This window comes from Hemicordylus capensis, chromosome 7 (assembly GCF_027244095.1).
Source record: "Hemicordylus capensis ecotype Gifberg chromosome 7, rHemCap1.1.pri, whole genome shotgun sequence".
Classification (NCBI taxonomy): Eukaryota; Metazoa; Chordata; class Lepidosauria; order Squamata; family Cordylidae; genus Hemicordylus; species Hemicordylus capensis.
Window position 1 is genome coordinate 20,507,642 of NC_069663.1, and position 21,078 is coordinate 20,528,719.

Here is a 21,078-nt window from a genome sequence, read left to right on the forward strand (position 1 = left end):
CAGACAGGTCTTTCTCCGGTTAGTTGGCAACACTTCCTGCAACCCCTGTTTGGAAACCACATGCGTAAGAAGCTCCAAAAGACCAAGTGCCCATTCCTGTAGATGGGCCACATCCGGCCCAAAGGCTCCTCTATGGCAGCTTCCCCATATAATCTGCCCCCCAAGTTGATCTAGCAGCAAAGAATCCCCCATAACTTTCTTTAAAAGAGAAAAAAACCTGTTAAAATACTGGAGCAATACCCAACCAGCAGACAGACAACCCACTTTGAACATTATCTGGAACAGGGACTCTCAACGTTGGGTCCCCAGATGTTTTTGGACTTCAACTCCCACAATCCTCAACCAAAGGCCACTGGGGCTGGAGATTATGGGAGTTGAAGTGCAAAAACATCTGGGCACCCAATGTTGAGAGTCCCTGGTCTGGAAAATCCCAGCTGTGGGAGCTGAATGCATCTGAAGCTTCCCTTGCTGGTGCAAAGAGTCAAAAAGCTCTCCAAGCTGGTCCCTACTTTTCATCCATGATTTATGCGAACCCAACTTTGCCACTTGTGATACATAAAAGCCGGCTGAATGATGAGTTGGTCCTTCCATTTTGCTTTGGGCAGGCATCCTGCCATTTATGTTTTATTTGAAAGCTGCCTCTAGGCATATATGCTCACTCTTCACCTTACAAAACAAAATCCAAACACACTTTCAGAACAGATGCAAAAGGAGAGTGGGGGTGTGGAAGGGAACAATGTTGCAAACGGCACAGGTGCTAGCCAGTAGGCGCTTACCACACCCATTCCCGCCCCCTGCACTTTTGTTTTCCAGGACAGAAACATCTCTTTGTGCGTTTTCAAGGCAGCAAAAGGGATTTCTAAACACTTCTGCTCCTGTGAAACTGCTATGTTTGCCTTTATGCCAAGGTTTTAAGTGCAGGGTGGAATCGGATGTTATAAGAGAAACAGAACTGCTACTGCTTCGTCTCTCCCTTCCTCCCTCCCTCCCTCTGGCACAGTGTTGTTCATTGTAAGGCCTGGTGTGTGTGTGGTGGTGGGGTCAGTGATGGCCCTCATCAACTCTAAGTGTGGCCCCTTGACTCATTGTTTCCTGAGAAGAGCTGGTTTGGTGGTAGCAAGCATAACGTCCCCTTTGCTAAGCAGGGTCCACCCTGGTTGCATATGAATGGGAGACTACATGTGTGAAGACTAAGATATTCCCCTCAGGGGATGGAGCCGCTCCGGGAAGAGCATCTAGGTTCCATGTTCCCTCCCTGGAAGCATCTCCAAGATAGGGCTGAGACATTCCTGCCTGCAACCTTGGAGAAGCCGCTGCCAGTCTATGCAGACAATACTGAGCTAGATGGACCAGTGGTCTGACTCTGTATGGCAGCTTCCTATGTTGGCCCTGTGTGAAACTTCAGCCGAAGCGGAATACTCTGCACAGCCCCCTGGCACCGTGCGGGGACTACCATTCCTATCGTGCTGTGCTGTGCCCAGGCAGGAAGCTCCTCTAAGGGAAACTGAGCCCACCTGAGCCCCTGTGCCATCTTGGAAGGCATGTGCAGAGTGCTGAAACATGTAGCCCTTCCCTTTACTTTCCCCACAGAGCTCTTAACAGAGGGCTTTGTCTCTCTTAAAGGGCCCTCCCAGCTCTGAGAATAGCACAGTCCTGGGCGGAGGTCAGCCCAGTGAGAAATGGTTCTCACGCTGGGTTTTTTTGTTGCCTGCCAAAGTGGCCCCTTTAATATTGAAAAATAATGAAGATCCCTCCCTGATCTGGCATACTTGAACATCCAGTATTTTGCTCGCTACCAAAATCTTACCTCCAGCAGCCTACATGAAAGTTCTTGGGAGCTGCACAAGAGCGAGTGGTAAAAACAGTTACAACCAAACGCTAAAACTCTGCTGTGCTGAGGAGGAGGAGGAAAACCAGCAGCGATGGATCAATAAAAGCAGACGAAGACACAACAGAGGCCTGCGTGAATAGCAAGGTCTTTGGCTGGCACCAAAAGAGTAACAGACTCTGTGCCCAGAGCCGTGTCCTGGGCAGGCGGAATACCACAAGTGGGGAGCCAACCCGAAAAAGGCCCTGCCCCAGCTGCCGCTCACCTCAGGCAGTGGGGCACCCAGAGACCGGCATCAGAAGAAAACGTATCACACGACGTCTGAACCGATGCTGGTGGTGGATTGTGGTGTTCCTCACTCTTTGTCTATATCAGGCCTGCTCAACTCGGCCTCCCTCCAGCTGTTTTTGGACTACAGCTCCCATCATCCCTAGCCACAGTGACCAACAGCCAGGGATTATGGGAGTTGTAGGCCAACAGCTGCAGGAGGGCCAAAGTTGAGCAGACCTGGTCTATATTTTTGGTTGTCTGAAAACACAAGCAGTGGTTGTTATACTAGATGGCATGGGGGAAGAGGAGGGAGAGAGAGAGAGAGAGAGAGAGTGTGTGTGCATAGTTACAGTTCTACTTCTTTCGCACTGTCTAGTCCAAGGGTGCACAACTCAAATGCCCCAGTGGGCCAGGTGTGTGTGTGTGGGGGGGGCAATTTTCGGTGCATCGATTATTGCGGTAAAATTCAATATAAACACAAGTATTAAAGCAAGTACTAGTCCTTTGTGGGCCTTCCTCCCCACACAAGGGACCCACAATCTTAATCAAGGAGAGCGGCCAGAAAATATGCCCTGGCCCTGCTCAGTCAGTGGGGGCACCTGCCCGTGCCAGCCCCACACAAATGCCAAGTTCGTTGTGGCTCCCGCTGCTGCCGGCTACCTGCGGGCCAGCAAAAATGTCCCCGCGGGCCAGCGTTAGGGCCTGGGCCTTGCGTTGTGCAGGCCTGCTCTAGCCTCACCCTCTCTGTTGTGCGTGCAGATTTAAGACCACAGTGGCAGTTTTCTTCCTGTGGCAAATAGCTTTCGCGGCGGGGTTTTTTTTGGGGGGGGGGGATTTTCGTCAGGACCGTCGCGCAGTGGGGCAGAGTTAAACCCTCCCTCTTGGCACGCTGCTATCCCAAACGGGACCCATCCCTGACCCGCTCAGCAGCTTCTACGAAGACCCACCCACCCCAATAAACACACATCTGCAGCAGGGGGGGAAAGACGTCCAGTTGAGTCCTTCAGTCCAGAGGTTTAGGAATCGACTCAGTTGGGCGCTTCCGAGTGGCGGAGGAGAGGAGAAGGCTGCCCCCTGGTGGCGGGGTATTCCCCTCCACCCCCTCGATCCACGACGGATCGGGTGCGTCACAGTCCCGGGTGTGTGACTGTAATGCTCCAAACCGAGATCTGCCAGCCCATTCAAGTTCAGGCCGCTCCACACCCCCTTGGAGCGATCGGGGGGGGGGCGGGCTAGTAAAAAGAACTCAAGTGGCTACCAGCCTGCCTAGGCACGGCGGGGCTCTGGTAGAGGTTCCCCCCGCTGGAATTCCAGTAGGGAGTGGGCGCCCCAAAGAAGCCAGTGGAAGAGGAGGTGGGCATCTGCGTCGCGTGGCCCAGGCTGAACCCCACCTTCTGCTGGTGGTAAGGGGGCAGGTACGGCAAGTCCGCTGCGTGGTACTTGTAGAGGGCGGGTTCCCCCGGCTGACCCTGCTGGGCCTGGTTGATGCCCTGGAAGTCGAACTTGTAGGCGTAGCGCTTGCCGTGGACTTTGGTCATGATGTTCTTGTCGTAGTAGTAGCGCAGTGCCCGGCTGAGCTTGTCGTAGTTCATGTTGGGCTTGCTCTTGCGCTCGCCCCACCTCCGGGCCACCTCGTCGGGGTCGGTCATCTTGAACTCGCCGTTCGTCCCCTCCCAGGTGATGCAGTTGGCGTTGTTGCTGTCGGACAGCAGCTCCAGGAGGAATTGCCACAGCTGGATCTGCCCGCTGCCTGCCGGGGAGACAAGTGCCGGATTAACGGCTACTCTCATGGTGTAGGGGCGCGGGGGCCAGATACAGGCATCTCCGGCCAACCGCGAGGGCTGCGTCCCCGCAAAACCCCGTGGTTGGTGAGATGTCGGAATGAATGGGAAAGGTGGGGGGGGGGTCTGGGGAACTGCAATGGCAAAAGCACCTCAAAATAAAGGGGGGGGATGCTCGAAAATGGCTCAAAATCACCCCCAATCCCTTAATATCCCCAGGAGTCAGCAAGAGGAATGAGCAGATTGAATTCTGCTAATTCAATCTCTGTAAATTCAATCACACAAAAAGCACTCAAATGCACATTAGATCACCAAGAGTCAGCAAGGATCTCCAAAAGGAATGAGCAGACTGAGCCTCTGAACCCCCCCCCAAATCGCTAGAATGCCCCACCAACTGTGGTTATTCGGATCGTGGTTGGCAAGACCGGTCATCATTTCCCATTCGTGGATACCGAAAACCATGGTTGGTAAAAACCATGGTTTGCCAGGGATGACTAGGCTTTGGTCCGTGAGCAAGTGCCCATCTTCACTTTTTGTCCACTGTTAGCTGAGCAAAGAGGAGTCTTTTTAAAGTGGTGACTTGGGGCCCACCGGCAGACGGCAGACTACAAAACCCATCATCCCTGGCGATGGGCTGTCGCAATGGGTGGGATGATGGGATGTGTAGTCCGCGACCAGCTGGAGATTGTGCGGCCCTGGCTGAAGGCAGGAGTTCCTCCCAGCCCCGCCTGGAGACGCTGCCAGGGCTTGAATCGGGGACCTTCTGCCGGCCAAGAAGATGCGCTGACCACTGAGCTACAGCACCACCCACACAGGGCTGGGATTTCTTAATCAGATGCCTCTGCTGTGTTCACCCCACCCCTGCCCCCAAGAGAAGAGACATTTGGACCCACCTGGGTTCGCTAAGCGGCTGCTTGTGGGTCCCAGGACTTGGTATGGATCTGGGAGGAAGGAGAAGAGGGGCTAGAGTCAGAAGATGTCCTCCCCAGCTGTAGCTCTGGTTCTCTTCCCATCAACTGGAATGCCTCACTAAGGATCCCAGAGCCTTTCTGGCCCTGGGATGACAGTGAGGCGATGCACCTAGATCTGGTTGGTAGCACTCCACAGACTTCAGGTCGGGGGGGGGCTCACAGAACAGATTGCTCCTCTATACCAAAAACACTCCCTGGGGGGGGTGACCTAGACACACAAGTACAAATCTGCATCTGTGTTACTAAAGATCCAGGATTCGAACACAGAACATAATTTATAATTTTTTAAAAAGCTTTTTAAAATCATTGACTGAGAGTTTGAAACTTTTGCAGATTTATTGCCAATCATCCAGTGATCTACTAGTAACACCTGATCCATTTTCTGCCTGCTACTGCTCTATTGGATCTGGTCTCTTTACCAACCTTCTTACGCTGCCTCTTCTTCCCCCCACCTCCATCAGAAAAAAAAAAATCCCCTTGAGATATATTTCATTCATTCATTCCACACACCCAGCCCACCCAACAGAGCCTATGGTACCACTAGAGAGCATGGTTGCCAACTGACCAGGACCTGGTCTGCTCTTATGCTTTTAACAGCTTCTTGTATCTACAGAAATCAGTGGGTGACAACCCTATTTCAGGTTAGGACAATAAACACAGCCACTTGCTAAACTCTGCAGGCTGCACTGCTGTTAAAAGCATAGGAGCAGGGGTGGTAAAAAAAAGTTGGCAATACCAGCAGGAGGTGGGGAGTTCCTCCAGGGTGAAGCATGGAAATGTACCTGGAGCAACACGTGTCGACTCAGGAGTCCGGCCCACACTCTGGATCTGTGGTGGGGAACCTACAGTAGAAGAGTATACAAAACAAAGCCATTTAGGAGAGGAGAGGCAGTGCTATTTCTCTTGATTGACAGTGCTTACCAGCCAATCACCACAGGGACACAGTCCTGGTACTTTTCCTTTTCTAGGGTCTCAGCAGGGATGCAAAGCCCTTTGCAGTTAGGGTTGCCTTATTCTGGCTTTCTAAATCAGGGTGCCTAATTTGCACAGAATAGCAACTGCATGTTTTGCTCCATAACTCCACTTCTACAAAGGCTAGAGCTTTTCTTTTCTTTTTTAATCAAAGCTGAAATCCAGGTGAATCTGGGTGGGCTAAGCAATCTCGGTGAGATGCTTAAAATCTGGATGAAACCCAGAATTTCGGGGGGGGGCATGGCAACTCTACGTTGCAGTCTACATGGAACTACTGTATTTACCCGAACAGAAGGGCACCTCTGAATTCGAGATGTTGCCTTAAAAGACAGAGGTTAAATACAGATTAGAATTGTATTTATCCAAAAGGAAAGGGACTTTGAATTCAAGATGACCCCCGCTATACTTAACAGGAAATAAGTGAGGAAAAAAATTGTCTTGGATTTGGGTAAGAATGGTAATATGTTGCTATTGCCATTTCAACAGTTTGCTACTTAACTGAATATTGGACTACAATGGATTTGTTTACTACTACCACTGAGGATATTTATATACTGCTTTCCAACAAAGTGGTTTAAAGTGTGCTGTCAAGTCGATTTCGACTCCTGGCACCCACAGAGCCCTGTGGTTTTCTTTTAGTAGAATACAGGAGGAGTTTCCCATGGCCATCTCCCACGCAGTCTGAGATGATGCCTTTCAGCATCTTCCTATTTCTCTGCTGCCTGATATAGGGGTTTCCCATAGTCGGGGAAACAGACCAGCAGGGATTCAAACTGGCAGCCGCCTTCTTCTTAGTCCAGCATTTCCCCTGCTAACTGGGCAAAGAGGCACCTTTTAACGTGGTGATTTTCTCTTTATTGAGCAGGGGGAGAGTAACTGGCCCTATCCACACTCAGCACAGTATCTCCAGTGACTGTGGCTGGTGTCTATCTGATGTTTCTTTTTAGAATGTGAGCCCTTTGGGGACAGGGTCCATCTTATTTGTTTGTTATTTCTCTTTGTAAACTGCACTGAGCCATTTTTGGAAGGGTGGTATAGAAATCGAATAAACAAACAACAAACAAAGAAAGTGCTGAAAAAATAGAAATGAAATACTTATTGTTCCTCCTCATCAACAACTGCCGAAGCGGCTCATGTTGGCTCTTGTCACTGAGACGTCTCAAAGGTGGGTCCTCAGGTGTGGTCGGACTACAACTCCCATGATCCCCTGCTATGATGGCAGAGGGTGATGGGTTTTGTAGTCCCACGACATCTGGGGGACCTCAGTCTAGAACCTCTGATATTAGCCCGACCAAGGGAAGGGATTAAAAATAGTTTTTCCCCCAGCATTCCTCCCGGGGAAGGAGTGGTACCTTTGGGAGTCGCACCAGGAGGGTTGCTGCCCCAGTTGCTCCGTCGGATTTCGTCGTAGGAAGGCTCTGTGCCAGGAGAGAGAGAGGGAGAAAGTGCCTGAATTAAGCAGAAGTGCCATTTGGGATGCTGAGGGCACAGGGGCCCAAATACCCCAAAATACCTGATCTTGGATTATCTCAGAAAGTAGGGGGACACACACCAGTTGGGGCATTGTTAGGGACTTAAAAAATCTGGGTCCTGGGCCCACAACCTCCTTTTAAGAGAAGGTTTCATCTTTCTCTTAAAGGGTCCTCCCAGCACTGAGAAAGGTGTAGGGCTATGAGCAAGTCAGCACCATGGGAAATGGTTCTCACAGGGAAGAGTGGGGTTTGGGGGGGGGGCAAAGTGCCCCCCCTTTGAAAAAATAGGGGAAATCATAGTCTTAGGGCAGGGCTGCTCAGCGTCAGCCCTCCTGCAGATGTTGGCCTAATGGTAAAGTGTGCCGTTGAGTCAATTTCGACTCCGGGCACCCACAGAGCCCTGTGGTTGTCTTTGCTAGAATACAGGAGGGGTTGACCATTGCCTCCTCCCAGGCAGTATGAGATGAGGAGGCCTTTCAGCATCTTCCAATACCGCTGTTGCCCGATATAGGTATTTCCCATAGTCTGGGAGACGTACTAGCGGGGATTCGAAGCCGTAACCTCCGGCTTGCTAGTCAAGTCCTTTCCTTGAGAGGGTAGCATTGGGGGGGAATAATTTCTGGTGGGTGGGTTACCATGTGAACCCAAATGCAATACTTTCCCCTAATGATCACTTATATGGTGATCAACTGCTCAATTCCAGCCCTCCTGCAGATGTGGGCTTACAACTCCCATAATTCCTGGCTATTGGCCACTGTGTCTGGGGATTATGGGAGTTGTAGTCAAAACACAGCTGGGGGGGGCAAGATTCAGCAGGCCTGTCTTAGGGGAAGGAATTCTAAAGGGAGGGTGCCGCAGCGGCAAAGACCCTGTGCCCGGTGCTTTCTCTCCCTGCTCCTGCCCCCTACCTTCACTATTATCTCCTTTGTTGCAAGCAATGCCATTCACTCACCAGACTTGACTTGGGCCCTGGGTGGGGGCTGCTGGGTAATTACTGGCGCAGGAGGGTAGGAAAAGGTGGGGCTGCCTGTGTGGGGAAGAGAAACAGGGAGAGCGGTTAGAGAGGAAAGGGTAAGATCAGGAACAATATTTAATACACTACTTTTCAACAGCAACAACAACAAAGGCAGAAAGCTTTCGGGTGGTGGTCAGCATGAATTGTCCCCTTTGCTAAACAGGGTCCACCCTGGTTTGCATTTGGATGGGTAACTACAAGTGGGCCCTGTAGGCTGCAAGGTATTCTCCTCCCAGATTCAATCCCTGGCAGCATCTCCGGGAAGGTCTGGTGGAGACTCCTGCTTGAAACCTGGGCGAGCTGCTGCCAGTCAGTGTAGACCATGCCTGCTCAACTTAGGCTCTCCAGCTGTTTCTGGACTACAACTCCCATAATCCCTAGCCACAGAAGTCAGTAGCCAGGGATTATGGGAATCGTAGGCCAACATCTACAGGAGGGCCGAAGTTGAGCAGCCCTGGTGGAGACAACACTGAGCTAGATGGACCAAGGGTTTGACTCGGTATAGAGCAACTTCCCAGTCCCCTACAAAATTCTCAAAGCAGAAATCCTTTAAAAAAAACAAAAACGATTTCCTGTCCCAAAGGCAGTGGAAGCTCTTTCATGAGGCAAAAAGAGGCGGTTGTCTCAGGTGGCAGATTTTGGGGGCAGCAGCAGGATGGAAAGATGCTCCCTGCCATTGGAACAGCTCTGGGGGCCCAAAAGGACCCTGGCAACCTTTGCTCTCGGAACCATGAGGAGAGGCTTCCTCCTCCTCAACTGAGGAGGAGAGTTGGTCTTGTGGGAGCAAGCATGAATCATCCCATTCGCTTAGCAGGGTCATCCTAGTTTGCATTTGAATGGGAGACTCCATGTGTGAGCACTGTACGATATTCCCCACAGGGGATGTAAGATATTCCCCTCGGGAGAACCTTGCATGCAGAAGGCTCCACGTTCCCTCCTGGGCATCTCCAGATGGGGCTGAGGGAGAGATTCCTGCCTGCAACCTTGGAGAAGCTGCTGCCAGTCTGGGTAGACAATCCTGAGCTCAATGGACCAAGGGTCTGACTCCGTAGGAAGCGGCTCCCTATGTTCCTAGCCTTCCCTCCTCCTCAGCCACTGCCAGGGCCAGTTTTGAAAGGGGGCTGGCCCCAACTCGGGCCTTACTTTGGCGCAGGTAAGAGAGGTGAGACAGCAGCACGTCAGCATTGTACGGCGTGGTGAGCCGGAGGAAGCCTTCTTTGCCAAGCTTGCACAGCTCTTTGCCGTCCACATGTTGGAAGAGGCTCGTGTCGACGTCGAGAAGGCCGTACTCCTTCACCGCCCAGTCCAGCCACTGACGGACATGGTCGTGGTTCCACACGCCGGGGTCTGCCAGAGAGAGAGAGAGAGAGAGAGATGCGGGTGAGAACTAAGGCCAAATTATAGGAAGCGAGAGAGCTGGTCAGCTTGAGGATCAAGGGGCCCACTGGTTTGGAGAACGAGAGAAGAGCTATTTCTGCCGTGAGTCTTATAATAACAGAACTCCGAGGACTGGTTCAGACAATTGTCCACTGGCATACATGATTAGGACGGTGATGTGCCCAGACGACACTTGCTCTGAGGTCACTGCAGTATGTCTGGTGTTCCCTCTGAGGCGTGCGCATGTGCGCACGCTCACACGTTTTCAGTGATGCTTGCTGCAGCAACAAACCATCTCCTGTAACTTAGAGGACACCCCGGGAAGCAAAGATGCATGGGGACCAGTGTCCCCTCTAAGGAGGAAACATGCGCACATGCGCATGCTCAGACGGGTTTTTTATGTCCACTCGGTTAATCTTTGATCCTGCTGAGGTTGAATCAGGAAGGCCCCACTCTGACGGCATGTGTGCGCACACGGCCACCCAGAACAAAACTCATTCTGCACAGAGATGGAAAATATTAGAGGGAACACTGATCACGGAGCCCGCAGAGTTGGAGAGTGAGGTAAGAGCTCATTCTAACGGGTATTTGCCGCCCATAATACCAGGACTCCAAGGGCTGGCTCAGATAATTGTCCGTGATCAAGATGGTGAAGCACCCAAAGGGTTCTTGCCTTGATGTCACTGACAGTGCCAGGCGTCAGGTTTTGGAGCACTCTAGAGAGGTGAGTCAGATGAAGACCCATCTCTCGTGATTCAAAGACACTCCGACAGCACTGCAGGATTTCCTGCAGTTATGTCAGGATGGGCATGATCCTGATCACGTTTGCCAGGGGACAATCACCCGAATCGGCCCCAAGTCATCCAATTACATTTTAAAACACATTTCATTTTCAAGGCGTTCCCCGCAAAGTCCCCCCACCCCCCGTGAACAATACAACACTAATAAACTAAACCAGGGGTTCCTAACCTGTGGTATTCCAGATGTTGCAGGACTACCACTCTTATCATTCCCAGCAACAATAAATTGTGGCTGGTAGAGCTGTGCATGAAATGAATGTTTTGATTTGTTTCAAATTTGAAGCGAATTCTGAAATTTCATTTCAAATTCAATTCCAATTCAAATCTGGTCCAAAAATTTGATTCAAATTTGAATCAAATTCAAATCAATTCAGTGCTGTTCTGGTGCCTTTTAAACCAATCAGGGGGCCTGGGTGGTTTTTAAAAAGGTAGCACATGGCTCTTGAATCAAATTCAAATCGAATTTTGAAAACTGAATTCAAATCCGAATCAAATTTCCCTTTTAAGAGGTGATTTGGTTCAAATCCGAATCACTCAAATCACCCAGATTCCATCTGCACATCTCTAGTGGCTGGGGGTGATGGGAGTTGAAGTTCAGCAACATCTGGAGTACCACAGGTTGGGAAAACCCCTGAACTAAATGAATCACATCAGATACTGACCTGCTGGGACAATGACTCTCTTCTCCTCGCTGGGGGGATTGGCAGGGGGGCTGCTCCGCTGGTTGTTGTATCCAGATGGGTAAGATACCTGGGATGGGTCCGCGGCTCCTCCGCCTTTGCTCCTGCGGCTCACGCTACAGTCCACAGGCGATTGCCTGCTGTGGGGGGGAGAGGAAAGGATTTACGTGGACACCCAGGTGGTGTCTGATCATGGGCTTTTTGTGTACAACAGGGGATCCCCAAACTTTTAAAACAATTGTCCCCCTTTTTTCTGAAACCTTCAGCTCAGGGATCCCATAGATATTATAAACAAACAAACAAACAAACAAACAACAACAACATTGCTGACCCCTGAGTTAGGGAGTACTTGCTGCTTACAAGGTGGGGAAACAGTGGCATTCAAGACAGATGAAAGGGAGTTTTCACAGCAGACGGACACTGCCCAAGGGATCAGCCCAGCTCACTGACTCACTGCTTTGAAGTTCTCAGGAAAAGCAGTATAACCATGTAATTAAAGAAAATAAATGACACATGGCTCTATTCTGTATGGTAGGGCTGGGCAGAGGGCTTCCGGGCACTGCTTTCCCCTCCTCAAGACCTTGGCAGTTTCCAGCACAAAAGAGCGACTTGGGAAAACACAGCAGCCAGTCACAAAATGGCGGCTCGGGGAGGCAGAGCTCGTTGCAAAATGGCGGCTTGTACCCAAGTTTCTATCAGCAGAAAAGGGAATCGGAACCTGCCAAAGCTGAGGTGACTTTCGCTGCAGGGAAGGAGAGGAAGAAGAGAGGCTGCTTCGTGTTGGGGGGGCGGGGTCAGGGGGAACTGCAGAGAAAGTAAAAGCTCTGTGCACTCAGAGAAAGAGAAATTAAAAATGGTACGGCCATGCTCCTGCTCAGACAGCCAATCAGATTTGCAGTATTGGCTGGAAGGGAACCACGTTAGAAGCCAAGAAGCATAGCCTCTTCTGCCGAATGTTAGAAGCCAAGAAGCATAGCCTCTTCTGTGCCATGTTAGAAGCCAAGAAGCATAGCCTCTTCTGTGCCATGTTAGAAGCCAAGAAGCATAGCCTCTTCTGTGCCATGTTAGAAGCCAAGAAGCATAGCCTCTTCTGTGCCATGTTAGAAGCCAAGAAGCATAGCCTCTTCTGTGCCATGTTAGAAGCCAAGAAGCATAGCCTCTTCTGCTGAATGTTAGAAGCCAGGAAGCATAACCTTTTCTGCCGAATGTTAGAAGCCAAGTAGCAAAGCTTCTTCTGTGCCGTGTTAGAAGTTGGGTTGCATCTTTAACACAAGCCATGTGCACACCTTTCTATGTATCAGCACCAGAGCTAAGAGTATTCACCCCTCCCCACCATCAACACCATTCAGAGATCTATTGTCAGACCAGGGATTTATCAACCTTGGGCCCCCAGGTATTATGAGTCCCATGATCCCCAGCCACAATGGTCAGGTTGAGAAACCCACTGATCTAGTCGCCTGGTCTGATTCCGTATAAGGCAGTTCCCTATTACCTGGGGAGGAGATTTATTTGTCTACATTTAAATCCCATACTTTCTCCAAGGAGCCCGGAGCAGTATACACAGTTATGCTTATCCCCACATCAACCTTGTGAGGTAGGTTGGCTTGAAAGATAAGTGACTGGCCCAGAGAAACCCAATGAGTCTCATGACTGAACAAGGATTTGAATTCGGGTCTCCCCGGTCCTAGTCCGACACTCCAACCACTGCACGATGCTGGCTCTCAAAACCTAAAGAATATCTGGTCAGTTCTTTCCTTTTTAGTTTTGATAATTTTCCAGTTTTTAGCTTTCAGAATAACTCTTAATGTGAACTCAGTTGTGGTTTTCAACCTGATTTTTACCCGGTTTACTCAGTTTGGTTAATTGTATGCCGTTTATTGTATACTGTATCTATTTGATTGCCGTGAGCCGCCCTGAGCAGTCGTGTACTGGGAGGCGGGGTATAAATATTTTAAATAAATAATAAAAGAAAGAAAGAATGACCGCCCCCCCCCCCCGCCCCACGTGGAATGTTGGAAATTCTCTGTGGTGGGAGAATCCCTTTCTCATTATAGCAGAGTGCACAGAGGCACAACACAGCGGTAGTTTAGTTAGGCATGCGTGTTTGCTGAGAGTAAAGTAACTTGGAGCCATTTCATAGTTTCAAATCAATATAAAAGGCATTTATTAAGGAACTCCATTCTAGATAGGAAAGTGAGGAGTTAGGATCTCTAATCTATCTATCTAGCTGGATGCAGATGGATTCTGCATCCTCTCTGCACATATGGTGCAGGGAGAGAGGCTTGCCATGTTGCAAGGTAGGAGGCCAGGTAGCGAAGAGAGAGAAGGAGGAAGGAAGTCCCTGAGATTAGCAATCTACACGTCAAAGGGATAGCATCAGAGCAGTGGAGAAGGGATGACAAATGTCTTGACCCTCTAGCCCTCTGACTTACTAGTCTGTCCTCCACTGTCTGAGGCAAAGAGACAGAGCAAAGTCCTTTAACTTCCAACATGGAATACTTAACACAGCTGGAAGTTCCAAACCACCGGAGGGTCCATATACTAGCCCTTTGCCATGCACAGTTTTGAAATCTCTGCTGTTTGTATACCACCTTAAGTGGCGCAGTGGGAAAATGCTTGACTAACAAGCAGGAGGTTGCTGGTTTGAATCCCCGCCGGTACTATATCGGGTGGCAGTGATATAGGAAGATGCTGAAAGGCATCATCTCATACTGGAGGCTATGGTAACCCCCTCCTGCATTCTGCCAGAGAAAACCACAGGGCTCTGCCAGGAGTCGGAATCGACATGATGGCACACTTTACCTTACCGTTTGTCTAGTTTTAAAAATTTATAGTTTTATAACTCGCAGTAACTCTTTTTGTAGTTCTCTTAATGTTAAACTTAAAACGCTTACAGTTCTGATAGTTTTCAAACTTTTAAAATGTTAGTAGCCACGTAAGAGTCAGATCAATATAGCCAGGCTGCTGTATTCCTCATGCCCTCAATGATTATGACTTTTATGCTTTTTATGGAATCTGTGTTTGTTTGTTTTTAAATTTGTTTTCTGCCCTGTACTTTAGGCTGGTCCTTGACTGTAATAAAGTTTGATCCATGGATTCAAGAATGACAACTCCAGCATGTCATACTAATCACATTCTTAAAAGGTATCCCCTGTAGGCGGGCCAATGTCTGAGCGAGGGAGAATACCAGCAAGCTGGGACGGTCCCTGCTGAGTTGTGGCAGCCAAAGCCTACGCAGGCCGGTAGATTAGATCGGTGTCTCTCAGTTTCTCTCATCACCACCTCCTGCTCATCAAAGTGACCTAGGGCTCTGCCATGCCTCCCACCCCATGCCGGTGACTGTGTGATGTTTGGAGCAAATATAGGGCTGGAAAAGAGGACAGGTCATCTGTACCTTTAGAAGATGTGCAGAAGAGGGGATTTCAGCAAGGGAAGCTTGTCATGCAGGGGGAAAGAGAAGCTGTGCCTGCTAAAATTCTATATCCTGTGCATCTCTTAGAGTAGGGGTTTCCCAACCAGTGGTACTCCAGGTGTGGCTAAATTTTATTTATTATTTATTTCTTATTTATTTCACATATTTTTATACCGCCCCAACCTTACGTCTCTGGGTGGCTTATGACAAAAAACAGAGAAGTTAAAACATTCGTTAAAACAGATAAATGACAACAAAGACATTAAAATATTGGTTAAAAAAATCACAAATCCTATCACTCCCGGCTACAATTTATCCCATGCTAACGGAGCAAAGAGGCATCTTTTAAAAGTGGCGATTCTCTTGATTGAGCAGGGGGAGAGCAACTGGCCGTATCCAACCCCAGCAGCGCATCACTCCAGTGGCTGCTACTGGAGTCTATTTTATGTTTCTTTTCTTAGCTTGTGAGCCCTTTGGGGACAGGGAGCCATCTTTATTTATTTGTTGGATTGATTGTTTATATCTATGTAAACCGCTTTGGGGGACTTCTGTTGAAAAGCGGTATATAAATATTCTTCGTATTCGTATTTGTACCACTGGTTGTATGTGGGGGAGAACCCCATCCCTTAAAGGGACAGGAGACCTCTCCTCTTTTCCAAATGGCTAATAGCCTCTTTGGGGGCAAACGGCAACTTGGGTGGGGTGGGGTGGTCTAAGACCTTTGGCCGCCTGCTGCCAAGGAAAGAATGGTGCAAAATCCCACTAACACCACTAGCAATTGGCAGGCAGGTGGTGGTGTGACACATGAGCACTTTCAGACCATGTCACCAAGTAGGGCAGAGACATTCCCTGCTCATGGGAGGAGAGCTGGCCTTGTGATAGCAAACATGACTTGTCCCCTTTACTAAGGAGGGTCTGGCCTGGCTTGCACTGGAATGGGAGACTACATGTGTGAGCACTGTAAGTTATGATGGGGCCGCTCTGGGAAGAGCATCTGAGGTTCCAAGCGCCCTCCCTGGCAGCATCTCCAAGAGAGGGCTGAGAGAGATTCCTGCCTGCAGTCTTGGAGCAGCCGCTGCCAATCTGGGTAGACAATACTGAGCTAGATGGAACAAGGGTCTGACTCAGTAAAAGGCAGCATCCTATGTGCTTATGTTCCTATGGTGGTGGGAGGTGGGGAAGAAGAGGCAAAAGAAGTGGTGCACCCCAGTGGGAAAGGTGAATTCCATGTCCAGCAGAGAGCGGAAGGGCAGTCGTAGTAACAGCAGTTGTAGTAGCAGTAGTAGTTGTAAAGTAGTAGTAGTAAAGTAGTAGTAGTAGTGAAATAGTAGTAGTAAAGTAATAGCAGCAGCAGTAGTGTAGTAGTAGTAGTAGTAAAGTTGTAGTAAAGTTGTAGTAGTAGGCAGCAAGGAGGCCTGTGGGGCAACAGGACGGCCATTGGGGCAACAGCTGTGGTGGCAGGGAGGCAGTGCTTGCCATCCCCTATGCCCCAGCCCCTCCTTGTGCCTGTGCCTGAGTCAATTGCATCACCCTGCCTCATGGTCACCCCAAACTTAGTAGAAGCTCGAAACCTTGGAGAAACTGCTGCCAGTCAGTGCTGACAATCCTGGGCTAGACGGACGAATGTCTGACACGGAATAAGGCAGCTTCCTATGTTGGCAGGGAAATGGCACCAGGGGAACAGAGTTCATTTTGCCCTCCCTGTGTGCCATGGTCCCGAGCAGGATCAGTCCCTGCCCCCAACTGCTTTTTGGTGAAAGAGAGAGAGAGAGACCCTTCCAGTTGGAAGCCTGTCTCTTTCAAACACTTTCCCGCAAATGGCTGTTTCATCCTTAGTGGGGCCCCACAGCAGAAAGCAGCTCAGCATGCCACATGGATGATGGGTCAGATGATATCCCTTAGGAACGTAGGTAGCTCCCATATACGGAGTCAGACCCTTGGTCGATCTAGCTCAGAATTGTCTACCCAGATGGGCAGCGGCTTCTCCAAAGTTACAGGCAGGAGTCTCTCTCTCAGCCCTATCAGGAGATGCCAGAGAGGAAACTTGCCACCTTCTGCATGCAAGCAGGCAGCTGCTCTTCCCGGAGCGGCCCCATCCCCTAAAGGGAATATCTTACTCAGATGTTGGAGTCTCCCATTCAAATGCAAACCAGGGCAGACCCTGCTTAGCAAAGGGGACAATCCATGCTTGCTACCACAAGGCCAGCTCTCCTTCCATCTCGGACGCTCTAAGATGGTGGGACAACCCCGCCCCCCATCCATTCCAACAGGGTTCACGGTGGAGTGCTTCCTGGAGGATCTGTGTCCTGTGTAACAACTGTCTGTGGTCATCTGTGGCCACCTTGGCCGAAGCTTGGCTGAAACCTTAGGTTCACTGGGACAGAGGCTGGGAAACCCTGAACTATACCGAACCCATCTCAACGGGGGCCGTTGTCGATGCACGGAGCCCCACAGGAGTTGCCCTGCTAAGCGGAAGTGAGTCGTTTCCTGTGGCTTTGACAGAAGTCACAAACTTCAGCAGAAGATACGCCTCGCCTCCCTATATATGGCTGCAGGAGAGTGAGAAAGCAGACCAGTTAACTTGTTCTCCAGCGCTGGAGGTTTCAGGGAGCGGGGCTGGGGGCACAGTTGTGCCTCAGCGCCAAGGGTTTCCTGGCTGAATTTCCAACTCATCACGTTCTCACGACCTGGGTTTGGAACCCGTTCTGGGAATGCCAACTGATCAGGGAGGGAAAGGGCCCAGCTTGCTCTTGTGTCTAACAGCAGCGGGATTTGCAGGAGCTGCCCAGAGATTCTCCAGCCATGAAGGTAAACATCATGACTTGCTAATGCCCGCATAGCAAACTGGGTTAAGGGCACAGGCACAGTGGCTGGTTAAAAAGTTGGCAACTCAACATCAGTTCCAGATTGAGAAGACCTGGAAAATCCACGCTCAGCCTTGACTCCCTTCCTGTACCGTTAATGGCTTACCCCGCCTTACTTTTCTGCCTGCCCAGCTTGGCACAGTCATGACTGTCTAAACAACTTAAACTTTACAGCCAGGGTTTCCGCCTTTTAAAACAGGCCTGATGGTTTTCATAGTAGTCCAAAATCTAGCAAATCAGTCTGGCATGGCAAGAACATCCCCTGCTCAGTTTCTGCATGCCAGCCTGCTGTTAAAGGCATAGGAGCCAGGCCCGGGGAAGGGGGGAAGTTGGCAACCTTTGATGGGAAAATGTGAAGATCTGGGATAAGTGGGCTATGGAGGCAGGGAATATTAGCCACCTGCTTATTGTATATTACTGAAGAAACTTCTCAGCCTGTTTACTTTATCTACTCTTTCTGCCTGGGAGGAATCCAGTTAAATTATCCGCTCCCCTCCATCTGCTGATGCTGAAATTCTAGAACAGAAGGCCCAGAATTCTGTCATAGTTCCCTTTCACCAGCAGAGGGACCAAGAGATACTGCTGGCAGGAAACCCACCGGCACCTGTGAGTTGCAGAATATGTGGAGTAGCCCAGGGAGTTCCCAACTTGGGGGTCCCCAGACCCTCACCCCAATACTGAGCATGGTAGACCAGAGGCTCCCCACTTTGATTCCCCAGATGTTCTTGGACTACATCCCCAGCCCATCCATCCATCTTGAGCTCAAGTGGAAGGCTGTAAGGTCAGTGAGACCAAGGACCTCCTTAAGCCTTGGTTTGTTATCGTGTCCCAAGTAAGCTGAATGCTTCTCGCCTTGGAGGAAGTGAGTCCTCTTGCCCTATTGCATTGAACGGCAATTCATCCCTTGCAGTTGCTTGCACCTTGTCCCAGAACGTTGACTACAACTCCCATCATCCCCAGCCACAACAGCCTTTGATGGGGGGTGATGGGAGTTGTAGTCCAACATCAAGACTGGGAAACCCTGAGACAGACCAATCATGTAAGGCAGTTTCGTACATTATACTAGAACCTAGATGCTCTTGCCAGAGCTGCTCCATCCCGAGGGGAATATCTTACAGTGCTCACAAGTAGTCTCCCATTCAAATGCAACCAGGGCAGACCCTGCTTAGCTAAGGGGACAAGTCATGCTTGCTACCACAAGACCAGCTGTGTCTCATCAGGAACCAGGCACACAACCCTGCCTTCTTCCGGGTGTTTGCCCAACTCTGAATCTGGACCCCCTAACCCTGCTGACCTGCTGGAGCAGTTGACCTGCTCGTTCTCCTGCTTCACCACATGGCCCCTGTTGTTTGTCTGAGTGGGCCACTGGGGCTCCTCCATGCCCATGCTCTCCTTGCCGCCATAGTCCTCCACGGAAGGCAGCTCTGTCTTCAAGAGGTGCGGGCTGCCAAAGGAAGGGTCAAAGATGGACTGATCTTCGCTTACGACTGACAGCGCCTCCTGCAGGAAGGAAACAGAAAGGCAAGTGCCCAAGGTGAGCATAGTCCATTGGGGTGACCCTTACCACACACAAGAAGGTCACATGTATTCACTGATTTTAAAAATACGACAGATATTTATTTAAGCCAGACTAATGCAATGCAATCTATGTGGGGCTGCCCTTGTATGTGGTCCGTAAACTACAGTTGGTCCAGAATGCAGCAGGCAGGTTGATCTCTGGGTCATCTCAGAGAGACCATGTAACTCCTGTATTGAAGGAGCTACACTGGCTGCCAAAATGTTTCCAGGCAAAATACAAGGTGTTGGTTATAACCCTATAAAGCCCTAAACAGCTTGGGCCCTGGGTATTTAAGAGAACGTCTTCTTCGTCATGAACCCCACTGCCCACTGAGATCATCTGGAGAGGTCCGCCTGCATTTGCCACCGGCTCAGGGCCTTCTCTGCTGCTGCCCCAAAGCTTTGGAATGCGCTCCCTAGTGAAATAAGAGCCTCCCCATCTCTGACAGCTTTTAAAAAGTCTTTAAAGACACATCTGTTCTCCCAGGCTTTTAATTAATATTGTTTTAATGGTTTCAATGCTATTTTAAAATATTGTTTTTAAAAACGTTAAATTGTTGTAATGTTTTAAACTTTTTGTTTGTTTTAACTAATGTTTTACTTTCTGTTTTTATTTTGTTGTAAACCGCCCAGAGACTTAAGTTATGGGCGGTATAAAAACATGTTAAATAAACTAACTAACTAACTAAAATGTCTGAGTAAATAGAAGAGTTCTAACATCACACCTGAAGCCAAACAACAAGATAATTGGTCGGCCCCTCTAGAGAAGCTTCTGCAAAGGGACTATACTTCTTGCTATGATTTTTGCATAATTCCGCTTCCAAAATCCAAGTTTCAAAAACGCTTATGGTCACCACTCCCCTTGGCACCACTTCTGGCAAAAGTTCCAGACAGTGCCTCTCTTTATCCAGGCACAGTAAATTAACGAAGTTCTGAGGTCATTCACACAATCAAAAAGTGTGTTCTACCTGGGTTTGGGAGCTGTGTGTGCTCCCAGTTTTCGGATGTGTGGAGGGAAGCAAGGTAGGAGGGAAACCTGGGTAGAAGTGAGTGGGTGGGCAATACCTCTTCAGGGATACTCCAGAATCTATGGTCCGATCTGAGCCAGCTCGCCCTGCCTCACGGTTAGCCTTGCTATGTCCCCCAGAATTTAGGGTATCCTCCGGATTTTGGCTCCTCCCCCTGGCTGCTAAATTCCACCCGGATTTACACGGATTTCAAATGCTATGCCCAGATTGCCTGGATTTTACTCTGGATCTGATCACATGGGAGGGCAGAGAAGGAGGGGGAAAGCATACAAATCTGTCACATAAATAAATAAATAAATAAATAAATAAATAAATAAATAAATAAAATAGCAAATTAGTTGCCATATAATTTGCATAATGTGTACATTAGGCCACCCAGCATTGGGAAGCTTGAATATGACCACCCTACTCACGGTAGAACTCTCACCCTAATGCCAATCCTGCAAACTGAGCTAAGAGGCACCTTTTAAAAGTGGTGATTCTCTTGTATTTAGCAAAGGGAGAGCAACTGGCCCTATCCATCCCCAACACAGCCAATGGCTGTTGCTGGTGTGCATCATAAATTTGCTTTTAGGTTGTGAGCCCTTTGAGGGCAGGGAATCATTTTGTCCGTTTATTTTTCTATGTAAGCCGCTTAGGAAACTTCTCTTGGAAAGCGATATATAAATATGTGTAGGTGTAGTAGTAGTAGTAGTAGTAATACTAGTAATATCATGGGATCAGGAAGGAGAGCTGGTCTGGTGGTAGCAAGCATGACTTGTCCCCTTAGCTAAGCAGGATCCACCCTGGTTGCATCTGAATGGGAGACTTGATGTGTGAGCACTGGAAGAGATTAAGGGATGGAGCCACTCAGAAGTTCCCAAGTTCCCTCCCTGGCAGCATCTCCAAAATATGCTGCCAGTCTGTGAAGACAATACTGAGTAAGCTAGGCCAATGGTCTGACTCTATTCTCACAGAATGGAGAGATCTGGGCTATGAGGGGCCATGGCCAAACCGCAAAGGGGAAATGAAGGCATGATTCCTAACATAAAGCATTTCTGCCTGTCCAGGC

The 21,078-nt window shown here is 49.5% G+C and overlaps 1 protein-coding gene across 3 annotated transcripts in view; it reads right to left on the reverse strand.

Moving 5' to 3' along the window:
• Positions 1–590: 590 nt before the first annotated feature.
• LOC128332415 (retroviral integration site protein Fli-1 homolog) overlaps positions 591–21,078 on the reverse strand; it is a 44,665-nt gene continuing 24,177 nt past the window's right edge. For 2 of the 3 annotated variants that reach the window (XM_053266654.1, XM_053266656.1), the window contains exons 2-9: positions 18,737–18,942; positions 11,149–11,306; positions 9,453–9,656; positions 8,247–8,321; positions 7,175–7,240; positions 5,633–5,692; positions 4,773–4,820; positions 591–3,848 (exon numbers count right to left, since the gene is read on the reverse strand). In XM_053266654.1, coding sequence (XP_053122629.1) covers positions 3,331–3,848; positions 4,773–4,820; positions 5,633–5,692; positions 7,175–7,240; positions 8,247–8,321; positions 9,453–9,656; positions 11,149–11,306; positions 18,737–18,942 — 1,335 coding nt within the window. In that variant the 3' untranslated portion in view covers positions 591–3,330. The remainder of the gene's footprint in view (positions 3,849–4,772; positions 4,821–5,632; positions 5,693–7,174; positions 7,241–8,246; positions 8,322–9,452; positions 9,657–11,148; positions 11,307–18,736; positions 18,943–21,078) is intronic. The other variant, XM_053266655.1, reaches the window with a different exon arrangement.